Below are 16,469 nucleotides of genomic sequence, written 5' to 3'. Positions count from 1 at the left end.
CAAGGGGTGAGGGCTGGAGAGTTCCTTCTCCATCTGTGCTAGAATTTTGGCTGGCTTCATCTCGGCAGGTCTAGTGCAGGTAACCACATCTGGTGTGAGTTCATGAATTCAATAGTCATGCCATGTCCAGAAGACAGTGTTTTACAGAACCCCTCCCGTCCTCTTCTGTGCTTTTTCCTTCTGCCTCCCCTTCTACTGTGTTATCTGAGCTTTGGTAGGAAGTATGGTTAGTATAGCTGAAGATGCACTTGGTGACAAGGATAGCCAATTGGAAACACCTGATTTTTTTAAAATATATTTTCTTTTTTGAGATTATAACATAATTATGTCACTTATATTTCCACTGCTCTCCAGATCCTCCCATATACATCTTCTTGCTTCTTTTTAAATTCATGGCTTCTTATATCTATCTATCTATCTGTCTGTCTGTCTGTCTGTCTGTCTGTCTGTCTGTCTGTCTGTCTGTCTATCTATCTATCTACTCTATAAAGTGTTTATAAATACATACATGCAGATACACATACATTATACATACTTAACATGCATATTCATAAACACATAAGTACAGCCTGCTCTGTCTGTGTAATGTTATTTGTATGTATGTTTTCAGGGTTAATCATTTAGGTGGCGGATAACCAGTTGGCGTGCTCTTCCCTGGGGAAGACTGTGTCTCCCACTCTTACCATTCCTTACCCACCTGCAGTTTTTGGAGTAGCGTTGAGGCCTTCTGTCCCTCCACACCAGCACAACTAATATTGTTGTTCTTGTTCAGCTTGCGTTAGGCAGTCATTTTGGTGAGACCTATTTTTAAATCCTACTTTCCCTTTATTGGTCCAAAGCCAATCCAATTATCTTGACCAGAGATAATGGAATAAAATACTTACGAGAAACAGACCCTAAAAAATTGGTTTAGAGAAATTCTTGAGAAGTGGCTATTTTTCCCTCATTACTTTTCTTTTGAGCTTTGAAATTCTTAGCATTTGTTTTATGTGTTGTTTATGGTTTCCAAGAGACAAGGAACCTTCACCTGACACTTGGAAGGTTGACAAAATAGGCATAAAGCGTCGGTCTCCAAGTGGCCTCTGTCTTGCTGTGGGAAGTCTTGAGTCATTTAATTCACTTTTCCCTCTGTTGATAAAGAAAGGGCCCTCTGTTGATAAAGAAATCAAACTACCCCGCAAAGCCATCGAAAGGAATAATCAATATAAACAGTCTCCAAACAGTATTTTGGACTTTATGGTCCTCTGTGGGCCTCCATTATCTGGTTTTCAGTCTCTCAAGGTCCTAACTTACTTTTTCTTATGCTGCATAAATTCTAAAGTATTTCTCACTGAGACAACACCCCATGTATTGAGTTATATTATGGTCTCTTAATGTACAGACAACACCAACCCTTTTCCTTCAACTCTTCATTAAAACTCATCGAGCAAGTATTTTCCCCAAGCTCCACTCAGAAAGCATTTAAGCAAAATTACACAGATCTGTGAAGCTTCAGATTACAGGGTGGTGAACTCAGAGAGATTAAATGATGCATTCAGTTTGTCCAAGCATGCTACATTTAAGACCTTTGTAGAGAGATTTGTAGGGCTTTTTATTATTTTCAGTTGTAAAAAAGTAACCAGCTGAAACAGATGAGTACCTAGAGCGTTATTCCTGGCCCTTAGACTCTTTGCCAAAAGTTAATGAAATTCACATTAAGTCCCCATAGCTTGTCAGAATCTTTGGAGGCTCCGTATTCTTTCATTTTATGGCAGTCAATGGGTTTTTGTTATGTGAAGGCTACTCTTCCGGGAAATGTTACCTTTGTATTGAGGAGAGGTGCCATGGACCTGATGCTGCAAGATCCCAGACACTGCATGAGTTCAAACGAGGATAACTGAGACCTCTCTCACAGGGACGTTGTGAAAATTCAGTAAGATAACCCATGGAAATGGCTTACAGTTATGACTTAACAAAGATTTAATACAATTTATTGAGTACTTGACACAATTTAGAACCTAAGATAGTAAAGATAAAGCTGTATAGAAACTAATAATCTATTATGTATAGTTGAGGGAAAGAGACAAAATATTTTTGCACAATGATTTGCAAAGAATAGAACACATACTGTCACAAAAATGTCAAACATACAGTGCTGGGCATTTTTTAAGTCTATGAGAACCAAATTCCAGTTCACAAATTAGTATTTATAAATGGCCATTTATACATATGTTTTAACTTGTAGTTAAGGCTAAGACATATTTAATAATTTAAATGAGAATTTAATGTTTGTCTTTGTAGAGTTTCATATTTTTCTGTACTCTGACTTTGGAAATCATAAATAAAGGCTTCAAAATACAGGAGTTTTGTAGTGATGTGATTGTAGGCTAGTTCTGTTGTAGTAACTTGACTGTAGACTAGTTCTGCTGTAGTGATTTGACTAGTCTAGTTGTGCTCTTAATGTAACTGTAGCCTAGTTCTATTGTAGTGATTTGACTGTAGGCTAGTTCTGATGTTAATGTGACTGTAGGCTTGTTATGTTGTAGTGATGTGAGTGTAGGCTAGTTCTGTTATAGTGATGTGAGTGTAGACTAATTCTGTTATAGTGATCTAACTGTAAGCTAGTTCTGTTGTAGTGGTGTGAATGTAGGCTAATTCTGTTGTAGTGATCTAACTGTAGGCTAGTTCTGTTGTAGTGGTGTGACTGTAGGCTAGTTCTGTTGTAGTGATGTGATTGACTGTAGGCTAGTTCTGTTGTAGTGGTGTGACTGTAAGCTAGTTCTGTTGTAGTGATCTGACTGTAGGTTAGTTCTGTTGTAGTGATATGATTGACTGTAGGCTAGTTCTGTTGTAGTGGTGTGACTGTAGGCTGGTTCTGTTGTAGTGATGTGACTGTAAGCTAGTTCTGTTGTGGTGTGACTGTAGGCTAAGTGAAGACATGAGGGAATTATGCAGACACTTAAGGGTCTGAAAAATTTTGTGGCTTCTTTTTTATGACCACTTTAGACATTTCACTAAGGTAAATTCTTGAGATCACTGACTTGAATTTGTTTAAATTATTTTTTTCTTGTGTTTTTGATGTGTTGCTTTTCTGTACTGGTGTCTGAGTTCTGATAAAGATACAAATGATACTAGCTTTACCTCAAGTTGGTTCTTGTCAAGTGTATTATTTATTTGGATAAATGCAAATAATAATGATGGCCATGACTGCATTAAGCCTTCTTATGAAGCTTCTTTAATGTGGACCATCATCATTTTTGACATTTTGTGATGATGCAATCAAGTCTGTATTTAAATCTCTTACTGATGAACATAAACAAATTATTTCATTGCCACAAGCATCATGAAGGACTTTCCTTGCAAAATTAATATGAAGTAAAAGCAGCAATTAATTAAGTTCAGTCTTAGCTTCAAAAATAATACCAATAAGGTCACTTTTTAAAATCGCATTTCAATTTTTTTATTAATTTTACATACCAAACATTTCCCCCTCTGATGGAGGAAGGTCATTGGTTAAAAAATAAAGAAACTGCTTGGCCCTCATAGGTTAGAACATAGGTGAGTGGAGTAGACAGAATAGAGTGCTGGGAGGAAGAGGAAATGAGCTCAGATGCAGGGCAGCTCCTCTTAGGGGCAGATGCGATGAAGCTCCGACCCAGGATGGACGTAGGCTAGAATCTTCCCGGTAAGCGCACCTTGGGGTGCTACACAGATTATTAGAAATGGGCTAAATTAATACGTGAGAATTAGCCAAGAAGAGGCTAGATATAATGGGCCAAGCAGTGTTTAAAAGAATACAGTTTGTGTGTTGTTATTTCGGGGCATAAGCTAGCCAGACGACCAGGAACTGGGGCGGCAGGAACACAGCCCGAAGCTCCCTACTACACCCCTCCCTCTCTTCCTTCTGTTCTCCCCACCTCCTCACCCTCCATCCTCCATTCACTCCTCAGAGAAGGTAAGGCCTCTCATGGTGAGTCAACAAAGCCTGGCATATCAAGTTGAGGAAGGACTAAGTCCCTCCCTCCTGCATCAATGCTGAATGAAGTATCCCACCATAGAGAATGGGCTCCAAAAATCCAGTTTATGCATCAGGAATAAATCCTGGTCTCACTGCCAGGAGCCCCACAAATGTACCAAACCACACAACTGTCACCAGCATTCAGAGGGCCTAGTTCAGTCCCATGATGGCTCCCCAGCTGTCAGTCCAGAGTCCATGAGCTCCCACAAGCTCAGGTCAGCTGCCTCTGTGTGTTTCCCCATCACGATCTTCACCCACCTTGCTCATAAATCCCTCTTCTCTCTCTTTGCCATCAGAGAGCCTTCATCCAGTACCTGATGGAAGCTGATGCCATCAGGAGTATCAGATATTTACATTATGATTCATAAAAATAGCAAAACTACAGTTATGAAGTAGTGATGAAAATAATTTTATAGTTGGGAGGTCATCACAACATGAAGAAGTGTATCAAGGGTTGCAGCATTGGGAAAGTTGAGAACCACTGTGATAGAGGGTAATGAATGACTTCCTGGTGGAGGGAATTCATTGTTTTGTCCCGTCAAACCTCAAGATAATTCGTATGCTGCATAATGATGACTACCTTTAGTTCGCTTCTCCATTAACTTTAGAGGTGTTCAGTAGCATGGGGAATTGTGGGCGCCTTGACTTTTTGTACACTGTGCTCTGGGATTGGAGTTTTCTCAGGGCATTTCTGCTCACCCTGTACGATTCAGCTCAGGCATCTTCTCTTATGAGAAAATGAGCCCTTCAGGTTCTTCCTGTTGCTTCTTCCAGGGAAACAAACATTTTCCCCGGTCTGCTCCCATGATACCTTAGCCGTGATTCTTAATCACTTACTAGATCATACTGAAGTCAGTTGTTGGACATTGTAACTGCTATACCTTGCGTTTTGATGATTCAGCAAGATAGATTCAACAGGGTCTATTGTCTTAATCATCAGTGTCTTTGTCATGGATAGCAATTGTTGTCACAGGAACAATAAAAAGTTAATAAAAGAAAATGATAGCATGGAGACCCTTGTTCTTATTACATATCTGTCAAATGTTCTGAGTAATCCTCTTTCCATATTGGAAGAAGTGATGGCTGATATTCTGCTATTTTCTCCTGTGAATGTTGTATTATTATTTAAGTGTCCCAATTTGTAATTATCCTGGGATACTCCAAGGCTGAGAAAAGATCCGGTGCTGGAGCTAATTTAAAGTATCTAGACCCCAACTAATCAGACACTCTCTACAAATGCTACACACTGGGGGATGCATGGAGTTAGTAATTCATCTCCTTAAAACTTCTGCATGAGATACAAAACACCTGCACTTTCAAGACGAGCCTGGCTGGATCATGTTTCCTTGGATTATTGTTAGACTCAGAGACAGACGAACATAGCATTTACTTCAGGTTTGTGTAGCTGAATTGCACACAGTTGTCAAAGCTGTAACTATGTTGTGGGGTCAAACTCTGGACTCAGCTCTCATCAGTAACAAATTGTAATTTGGGAAAGATGTTTAAAGTTCTTTATGAGATGTTAAAAACATGGTTAAAATTTATAAACAATGTATACTATTCAAAATATCAGTGCTTGTTTTAGCAGAAAAGTAAACAAAGATGATAATGTATTATTCTTGATGAAATAAATATGTTAGCTTAAAAATTCTTACTAAGTTGGACCTGATTTTTAAAAGTCTTTTCTTATACATATTTTCTGTTGGTAACATTATAATATAAATGGTGCAATCTCTAGGACTATGTCGCAAAGTCATTGACGCTCTAGTAATACCCATCTTGGATATTTATGTCCTTTATGCGTATTTGTTTCTTGTGGAATGGTAAATGACAAACTGAAATATTACAGTGGTCTCAAGCCCATTCTTAGCAGTAACATTTCACGTGACCACCATGGAGTATTAGCAGTACCACTGTATTGTGTTTAACAATTCTCAGTATTTGTCACCTGCATCCATTCAGGGTCATCTAGTCAGTCACTATGAAGTAGGTGGACTGCATTTTATACAGCAGAATTCCCATGGACTCCAACAGGCAGGAAAGAGAAATGACTGTCTTATTGATACAGCATTTTCCTCAATTCCAAGAGGCGGAATCTACCCAAGGCTAATATACAGAAAGAAGTGTCTGTCTCTTTGAACTTAGGGTAGGATGGTGGGTTTTTCAATTCCAGAACATGTGTACGTTAGTCAACATAACCAGGGTCAAAAGGCCTTTCAAAGCAGTCACTTGATTTTTTTTTTTTTTTTTTTTTTTTTTTTCATGAGTTTTGGGTTGTAAGCCTCAAGGATTTTCATATTGCAAGGGCAAAGAATGACACTTCCTATTGCCTTTTTTTTTGTACATTCTTATAAGACCTAAATGCAAATTTTTACAAGGTACCTAAATCTTCTATATTATTATGGAATGTCTTTGCTTATATAAAAACCTGATTTAATAGAATGTTATGGGTATTTCAGATATTAAAATTTTTTTATATGATTGTATAAAAATAAGTGTTATTTTTTAACAGTTATTTTGTATGTTTTTTTATAGACTGGATTTTAATATTTTATATTTTAATATCAATTATCAACACATAATAGGAGAAACTAAAGTTGTACACTATTGCATTTAAACATATCTTTATGAAGCATGTGTTTTCAGACTGACATTCACTAAACCCGGATACTGGAACACACCTTCTGCCGTTAGAGGAGAAGTGCACAACACTTATCACACGGAATTTCATTGCTTCTCTGGGCCAGTGCCTGCTGCGTACTGCTCATTACTTTCTTCCTGGAATTTAGTTTATGATTACATTTATGTTTATCTTTTTCATCACTGACCATTGGATCTGAGGTAGAAGACACGGCTTTGCCGGTTTAGATGATAGAGTGCTCAACTATCATCTAAATAGCTACATCCAAGCATTTAATAATTCAATATTTTAGTTGAATGGTTAAGTAAATGCTGTTTGGGGATGTCAAAACTGAGGTATGCTGGAGTAGGTTCTGCACTGAGCACATATCGTACTCAGATGTTTGGTAGCCAAAGGAGAATCTACAGCATAAGAACAGATTTTCCCTGAAGAGTTACGTTGTTCTCCTTTAATGCAAAGCTGTTGCTGAGAACTAGCTGCCTAGTGATCCAATATATTACACCAAAACCCTTGATGACATCATGCAATTAATTCTTTGTCAGTGCAATACAATGGGGAGCCAAAGGTACCTTGGTATTAACCTGTGATATATCTACATGGGCATACAACGACACTCATGAAATCCTTTCCATTTTCTTTCCAAATATTCCTCCTAGCTAGTAGCAATCAACATTCTACTTCCAGACCAACATTTTAAACTTCTACATATGAAAGAGAATATATGCATCATGTATTACTTGTCTTTCCGTGTTTGGGACATTTCACATGACTGGTTATCTTCTGGATCCATCTATTTCTTTTCTTTCTTTCTTCTTTCTGTTCTTTTCTTTTTTTGAGAAAAAAAGTGTTTCTCTGTAGCTTTGGAGCCTGTCCTGGAACTAGCTCTTATAAACCAGGCTGGCCTCGAACTCACAGAGATCCTCCTCCCTCTGCCTCCCTAATGCTGGGATTAAAGGCGTGCTCCAACACCGCCCGGCTCATCTATTTATTTTCAAGTGATAGTAATTTACTTTTCTTTGTTGCTGAAGGGTACCTCTGTGTGTGGATGTGTGTGTGTATGCATGTATGTATGTATGTGCACTCATGTCTTTTCCTATGGATGGCTACTTAGGTGGACTCCATGTCTTACCTGTTGTGAATAGTGCTGAAATGGACGTGCATGTCCAGACACTTCTTTGGTATGCTGATTTAATTGCCTTTGGCTATATTTCCAGAAATGAGAGTGCTGCCTTTATGGAGAAGATCTATTTTTAGCTTTTTTGGGGGGAGGGATCGGGGAACTCCATGCTCTTCTGCTTAACAGCATTGCTAATTTTATCACCACTGGTGGTATAGGAAGGAGTACTTTTATTCCCACATTCTTACCAGCATTTGTTGTTTTTTGTTTCTTAAAAAGTTTTTTTGAAATTTAATTTTTGAGCTCATAATATAACTACAACACTTATCCCCTTTCTTTCTTTCCTCCAAGCCCTCTCATTTCCCCCTTCCTTTGAATTCTTGGGTTTTTTTTTTTTTTACACTAATTGTTATTGGGTACATAGATGTATTTGTATATACATATCTTTCTAAATATAGCATGTTGAGTCCACATAACGTTATTTGTAAGTATGTTTTCAGGGATGACCATTTGGCACTTGGTGACCAATTGATGGGTTCTTCCCTTGGTTCCCCACCCCTTCTCCTGACTCAGCTTTCCTCAGTTGCTTGTAGTTTTCTGTGCAGGGCTGAGGCCTTGTGGGCTTTCTCCTGTTCACTTTGGCATGTCTGTTTGTGTCCTTGTTCATCCTTCTTCAGCTCATGTTTAGGCAACCATGTTGGTGAGACTTTATGGGTGTAGTTTCAGACATTACTGGGAGACCCAGTCTTGCAGCAAAGTCCCTGGTCTTCTGGGTCTTAAGTCTTTCCATCCCCTGCCTTCCTCCCTTCCCTCGTGTTCCCTGAGCCTGAGGCCTGGGAGTGTTTTGATGTATCCGTTGGTACTGGGCACCACAACTCTGCATTTTGATTGGTTGTGGTTTTTCTGCAGTAGTCTCTGGGCTGCTCAACAAGAGAGAAATGGCACACTGGAAACCTAGCTAATTGCTCAGTGCTAGAGAAGTTGTGGCTGTTGGAGGAGAACCCACAACCACCATTTTACTAAATCATCACAATCCCTGACAACATTCGCCCTCACTCCTCATCAAGGAAACCTCTCTTGACCACAGACAATGTGCATGCTTTTTATTGCTTCTCCCCTAACTTAAATTTTTGACCCCCCCCCACTGAGTAAGAGTGCTGAACTTAGAGAGTTTTGACTTGTTCTGAATCTAACAAGAAATGTTTCAGCTTTTCATTATCCTGCATGCTGTTGATTGTGGTTTATTTAGACAGCCTTTCCGAAGTTGGAGTATGATCTTGTATACTTAGGCTCTTCAGCATTGCATTATCAAAGGGTGTTGAATTTGATCAAATAAATTTTTATGTATTCCAATTTGGCATCATACAGTTTTCATAATATTCCTTTTTGTTTTTCTGTTGTATTCTTCATACAGAGTCTTTTTCTGGACCCCATACCATGTGGATTTCCTACTTTGTCTCTCCTCTGCTTTAGAGTCTCAGCCGATTATTGTATGTTCAGAATTTGTTGCTACTGGTACACCTTCTGCAATCAATTAATTCAATTATGTGCTTTACAAACCACCCATACCAACTACATTGACATATAAAGAATTTATGATACTCTCCCAAATAAAGTCTGTATTATTTGAAACTACCTTCTTTGTGGACAGTAGAATGGAAGCTTGTTGTTGTGTTATGCTTAACCCGGTTCATCGACACAACCCCTGGAGCTGAAGTCATTAAAATTCATTTGCCCTCTTGGACTCTTAGGAGAGCCCCATCAAGCTTTCCTCTTAGTTTGTTTGGGTGGTGATGGGAAAGAAACTTAGTCTGATTGATATTTTTAGTAAGAAGCAGAACTTTTAAAAGATTATTTTCATTTGAAAAATAATAATTGTTTATGGGGTACAACGTGCTTTTTGATATATGTAGAACAGTCATATTATTTTATGACCGGATCAATGTTTTAATAAGTAGAATAATATTCCAATGACTTTTTATTCATAGATGAGGATCATTTTTGTGGCTTTTCCAATACATTTAGAACGCACTGTGATCATCTTGCTGTAAAGTGAGAACACTGCCTTATAATAAGATGCATAGTCAAAGGAGGTCTGTACCACGTTCTCAAAACTCAGACCTGTCAGCTACAAGCTCTTTGGGAGGATACTGTGTTGTTCATCATTGCCTGTGGGGTGTGTGAAGGCCAAGGTTACCTTTTAATTTATACAGCACCTTTGTGAAAGTGACATTCTATTTAGAAGTAATTATGCTGATTATCCCTAATTGTGGTATCAGCTGCCTATCAACAGACAATTTTAACCTTTAAAACCCATAACAATTGTTTTTCATGTCTGCAAGTCAGGATAACAATAACCTTGAAAAACTGCAGGTATTTTCTAGTTAAAAAGAATAGTCATACCTCAGAATATTATTTAATACTTTTGTTATTTGTGTAGTAATAAAAGGAAAATATGTAGGTTTAAGTGTGATTTACCATGGATAAATAAAAAGAATATTAGAAATTGTGCTTCTACCAATTGAAGACATCCACTTAACTCAAAAGTAATTTGTTTTCATTCAGGCATTTATTACAGACTTGTTATTCTTGTATATCTTATATCCTTCTATATTTGGGGATTTTCCAGTGTATGAGGCAGATCCTGTGTCCCATTTTACAAGTAGAACCTCTTGGGACAAGGAACGAACATATTAGCTTAGGCAACACCAGACTGATGCAATGGACTTGGGCTTTGGAAGCTCATGAAGCAAAACAACAAAACACAGCCAGTGTGTTCCAAGAGCACTGGTACGGCAGTAGCCCAAGACTCAGTTTCCAGACGTGGAAGCAATAGCAGTTCTAGAGACAGTGCTGGGTGCCTGGTTTAGGGAATAAAAGTTTAGCAAATGATAGTGATTTTGCCCCATGATTCTGGTGGCAGTTACAGAACGACAAAATGCTGGTGTAGATGGGGCCAGAGATCATAGTGAAAGCTATGTGTGCTCATATACAGCACACAGGACCTTAGAGCTGTGGAAACAGCCCTACTTTAGTAACTGAAAGGACCTGAAACAACTTAGCATGGGGAGACAATGATACAGGATAAAAAGGGCTTCCCTGTTGTAAATATACTTCTCTGCTTAGCCCTGTTCTGTTCATGTACTAATGAATATTCCTCAAATAGCATGATCAGGAAACTCTTATTTCCTGTTTTTATTGATAATTTCAGTTGGACCTAGAACAGATAATGGTTTCCTCAAAGTGCGAGAGATCTGTTATTAGGCTTGGACCTAATTCTCCTGTCTTAGTTAGGGAAACCTGGAGGCCACAGTTCTGAAACCCAGTGTTCTACCCTTGCTCACACACACAGGGTAATTCAGTTCCTCTGTTTCTGCCCTCTAAAGAATATCCTCTACATTTTGATAACTGTGCTTCTCATAAATACTCTTTCCTTCCTGAATCAAAGCAACGTGGAAAACTCTTCAGGAGGAAAGACAAGCAAGAAAAAACGATGTAGTTTGCAAATGGTCGAGTGTGCTTAGAATTCATAGATTTCTTCATAGAATATGCTTTAATAGCCATAAAGGAAGGTATTAGGGATTAACAATTTTCATGGTATTTTAATGAATTTAAATGAAAACATAGAAATGAATGTTGTCATCTATTACCACATATTCAAAGAGTATGGACTTATTAAATAAACCTAGTATAACTATCACAACCTGAAAATATTTTCTTAAGTAATTACAAGTTGTATATATGTGAATTTCTTATAAACACATAGTTTTTACGAATATGTATTAAACTAGGCAATTAGTGACCTTGTATAGCCTTAATGGATCTCTTTTTGATCTTTTTTTGGCCTGAATTATTATTCTGCATGACCAGAGTCATGCTTGATTTCCTTAACTTTTGGCACATGGTCAAAGGCAAAGGAAGCCCACTGTTCTGTTAATTGTTAAATTGTTACCATTTTATTTGATGGAATAATTGTCCAGACACCAATTAGAGGTTTTCTGAGGGAATTATGCAGTAACAAAAATTCAGTTCATATTCAGAGCTGGCCAGCGCTGTTTTCACAGTTATTTTGTGTTTCTTGGGTTTGATAGCAAGCCTTCTGGCATTTGGTGCACAATGCGAGGAGGGGAGCTCTTTGAAGTTGGTTAGGTATCTGTTTCTAAGAGACTGCCAGACACCAAAGAGAATGTGAATTGCCTGCTGGGTTAGAAATGTCAGCACACTTATCTTGGGAGGTGGAATAACAGAGCAGTTTACAGAAGCACTAAAGGGAGATTCGATTAGATTCCATAGAAACTGGGGCTGTTGCTTTCCTTTGGATAAATGTAAAATACCAACACAAGATGCTCATTTTTAATTCACTTTTTCTTTCTCAGAAGAGAAACTTAAAACACTAGTCAATTATTTTTTATATTCCCCTCAAACTATTTTAGTTTTTTTTTCTCCTGATACTTAAAATAGAAAACCTGGGATATTTTAGCCACCTGTTTAGGATTCTAAGTCAGTATTCGTGATGAGTGAAAAAAGACTCGGTCTGAACTTCACCATTAGAGGGTAGACTGGATTTGGGGGAGAAGTCAAGTAAACGCTGTCAAATACGCAAGCACGGTCATCTTAAAGTTGGCACCATTGAAGGAGACCTCCACACGCTTTCGTATGCAGGTCTGTGTTGAACTTTAAGGAAAAGGTCTTATTATGTTTTCCCTATCCATTTATTCAGTTTCCTCTTATTATTTAAACTTATGAACTTAAAAATGTCTGCCTGTTAAGTCTTGGTTTATCCCTGTACTTGGAGCAAATGATGTCTGTTTGCCTTAAAAGGTCCTAAAATGCTGGTGTGTGGGTGTCAGGGGCAGCAGTCCCGGAAGAAGGGAGGGTCCTGGGTGAATAAGGCAGCAACATATCTACTAAAAAATCCAAACAAGGGCAGTAACAACCACTTATGGCAAGGATTACCTCAGAGAGGTCTTAGAAAGTTCTATTGAACTTCCCCAATGTGAAAGCCAGGAGTTACAGTTTTCAGTGTATTTTGAGGGTGACTGACTACATTGAATTTGAAGCCCAAACTTCATATTTGCATTCAAGCCTGGGTGTGTTCTCGTGTACCTTGAGTATAATTATACTAGCTCTACATATTCAGAAATTTAAGAAGAAAATGACACATATCAGGTTTTCTCATGACATTTTGCATTTGATAAGCACTTACATGCTTTAAGAATGAACATTTTAAACATTATATTCAAACAGTGAGATACTTAGTACAATTGCTAGGTTGAAACATGCACACAAAGCTTCTTAGACATCACCGAGTGGTTGTGTGACAAGCCTGTATGACCACCTGCTATTTCAGTTTTCATTTTGAATTTAATCCTTGAAGTCATTACATTCATTTTTGATAGTGCTTTATTTGTGCACTCATATCTGTATCTGGTTGCTGATTGTTTATTGGAATTATTAAAATAAACTAAAAATATGTGACTTGGTGTTTTAGACACTTGAAATTAGGTAACAATCAGGTATCTGTGGTTTGGCCTTCAAGGAAGACATGAGGCCCAGAGACTAATGGCATGATAACCCACCACAATTTACCATCAAGGCAATTATTTTAGACAGATAGTTTTAACAACCCACTCAAATGTTTGGAAAGACAAAGTTTTAGGGCACAACTCATTTCCAGAAGGTTTGTGGTTTTGTGGACAGATAGTTGTAGCAACCGAAGGAGATGATTTGTAAGGAACAGAGTCTGGAAGACACATCTGCATTTTCAGATGTTCCCTCTTTTGTTCTGGGCCCCAGAAATGTGCCTACATAGGACAGAAAATCATACATAGCCCAAAACTGGAGAAAGGGAAATATCACAAACATATATTCCAAACATAGATTCATAAGGGAAAAAGTTATAAGACCAAGAAAGAAGACTGCCAAAAAATGCTAATATACATTAGCTATAGATATATCTATATAGATATAGATTTCTAGAACTTGTCTAGAAAGGGATACATACATGCATGTGTCCATCCATCCATCCATCCATCCATCCATCCATCCATCCATCCATCCATCCAAGTGTCACTTCCTCGTTTCTTTCTAGAACGACTTTCTGTTACCTAAGCACAGAAAACCAGAGTTCTGTTCCTGGAAGTATGCTGTCGTCTGGCTCATCTGTAACTAGCTCACGTTCCTGGACTATTATGCAGAATCTTTTTCTGGCCAGAGACTCGCAGGTTTGCGTCTTCTCTGATTCACACACACACATACATACATACACACACACACACACACACACACACACACACATATATATTTCAACACGTCCTTTTGTAACTCAACTTACATTCTTACACTTAAAATATATTGTGATATTTCTTCCCTGGCCCCTTTTTTTTCCCAGTGAGAAAACAGGAGGAGGACTACATGATACAAAATAAAGCAATGACTGTGACTTGTTCTTTGTACTGCAGTAGGAAGCAGCTGGCTTGGGGACTTGGCGATACCAGTGTCTGGCTTGATAGCTTATAATATATATATATATATATATATATATATATATATATATATATATATATGCTATATAAATATATTGACTACCCATCAATCACTCTTGGGGGAAAATCAGTCATCCGCTCTTTCGTTTTCACAGCAATACAGAGCTGTTTATATAGGTGTTGGTCGCCTTTGCTCGGCATTGCATTTTAAGGCTCCCTCAATCTCTTAGAAAACCTCTGTGCTGTTTCTGTGTGGAAAAGGTGGGCTGCAATTGTTAAATGACAGACCCTGGACACTTAGGACATTTTTCTGATTCATACTTTGTGCTTGTTGCATATGATCCTAATGTTTTTAAAGAATAAGTTGAAGACTCAGTTTTTTATTTTTTGTACTGGCTGATATGTTGGTATGTTTTGTGACACTTATATCCCCTCTTTCTCAGATTGAGTATCCCGACCCAATGATTGCCCTTCTGTCTCCCTCAAGTACCTAGAACAGGGGTTTACACAGTTAGGAAAATGGGGGACGTAGGCGCCATAGCAGCCTTCACCACAGGACATGAATTTAGGAATATTCATCCACAGAAGTGTAGGGTGAGCTTATGAAGCTTGACGTGGTGGAGGCAGATTTGGAATCTCTGCGGGAGCAGCCGTTGGCACTTGGGTCTTTGGGCACTGCCCTTTTCTTCCGGCTGGACTTGGCTGGGTCCCCGTCATTGGGGTCAAACAGCACGGTCACCGACTCCATCCTGCTCACCGTGTACAGGCTGCTCTGCCGCGTGGGATGAAACCTGGTGGTCTTGAGCTCCAACTCGTCGTAGGTGGAGACTTGGATGAAAGGACACCAGCGAAATGCTCTCTTGAAGCCTGCGCGGAATCTGAGAGGCAGGAGAGAAAAGTTGTTTTCAAGTGGGCATTTCCTTCAGCTGCCTTCAAAAAGGATATAGGCTAACGCTGGTTTTGAATTTAGCCAAATTCTACAGAGGCTTAACTCTGTGCTACACAATCATTTCAGTGAGTTCTTGTTCAAAAAAAAAAAATCATTTCCGTCAATGGGGAGATAATTCATCAAATTGTAAAAGCATGGGGTTATCAGCGTGGGGAACTGCTTGTTGGCAATAATCTCCTACTTTTACATAATTAATTGCATGAGGCTGGCAAGTTAAAGTATTTAAAAATGGCACACTATATTTCAAAAAGCTTTTTTCCAGAAACAATTCCACATTTACGAATTTCACTCATTTAATGTTAGAATTAATTGTTAATATTTATTGTTTTACTTAATCATCTATAAATATGTTAAATCCTTCTCACTGTGCATCATTAAATGAAGTTGATTTAAAACAGATTTATTGCTTGTACAGTGGCTTAAATTGAGGTATGGCTTATGCAATTAGTTTATAAAGAATGAAGAATTTAACCATCAAGGTCTCTTGGTGTCTTCCCAAGCTAGGAAGTTAGTACTTACATCTAATAAAGAACCATTTCTGTTGGCCTATAAAATCCACTGGTTTATTGAGGGAATTGGCAACCATGTGGAATTTTGTCTTACTCCTCTGTGTTCAATGCACCAACAAACTTGGGTTTGGATTTTGAATTTTTAATTTTTTAAAATATGGAGGGCACAGTTAACCTTCTTTACAGTGTTACATTCGTTCATCAAGGCTCCTGCTTTATTTAAAGACAAGATCTCACTTTGTATCCTTCGCTCAATGCAAATTCACAGTCTCCCCGTCTCAGTCTCTAGACTGCTGAGAAATCAGGCTTGTGCCACCACACATGGTACAACGATGATTTGTCTTTAAAAAGATCTTCTGCTTGACATCGCCAACATTCTTACTAGTCATGCCATAAAACTACACCCTTTCTGTCACTCTGCAAGACTGTGTGGGCAGGACAGGAATTCTCCTTGCTTTGACAGTGATATCCATTTTGAAGGATATTGATAGGAGAACTTTCTGAGCTGAGCCCATCATGTATACCATTATATCCCCTCCCATAGAAAGTGTATTTTATTTCTTTTAAGAACTCTCATGTCTTTGGGATTGTGGATAAGCCTTCACTCATGAGGAATTCTTTTACAATGCTAGATACAATTCTGAAGGTTTTAAGGGGAGAAGTTGTCTTTTGTAAAAACCACCGAGTGAAAACTTCTAATGCAGTGATTCTTGACCTATTGGTCATGGCAGCTTTGGGGGTTTAACTGCCCTTTCACAGTGGTAGCCAAAG

At 38.4% G+C, this 16,469-nt stretch overlaps 1 protein-coding gene across 1 annotated transcript in view; it reads right to left on the bottom strand.

Moving 5' to 3' along the window:
- Window positions 1-14,378: 14,378 nt before the first annotated feature.
- Window positions 14,379-16,469, bottom strand: part of Tacr3 (tachykinin receptor 3) — a 68,126-nt gene continuing 66,035 nt past the window's right edge. The window contains exon 5 of the mRNA XM_057793783.1: window positions 14,379-15,118. Within this exon, the coding sequence (XP_057649766.1) occupies window positions 14,806-15,118 (313 nt within the window). The 3' untranslated portion in view covers window positions 14,379-14,805. The remainder of the gene's footprint in view (window positions 15,119-16,469) is intronic.

This window comes from Chionomys nivalis, chromosome 18 (assembly GCF_950005125.1).
Source record: "Chionomys nivalis chromosome 18, mChiNiv1.1, whole genome shotgun sequence".
Classification (NCBI taxonomy): Eukaryota; Metazoa; Chordata; class Mammalia; order Rodentia; family Cricetidae; genus Chionomys; species Chionomys nivalis.
This window is presented reverse-complemented; position numbering and strand designations above follow the sequence as displayed.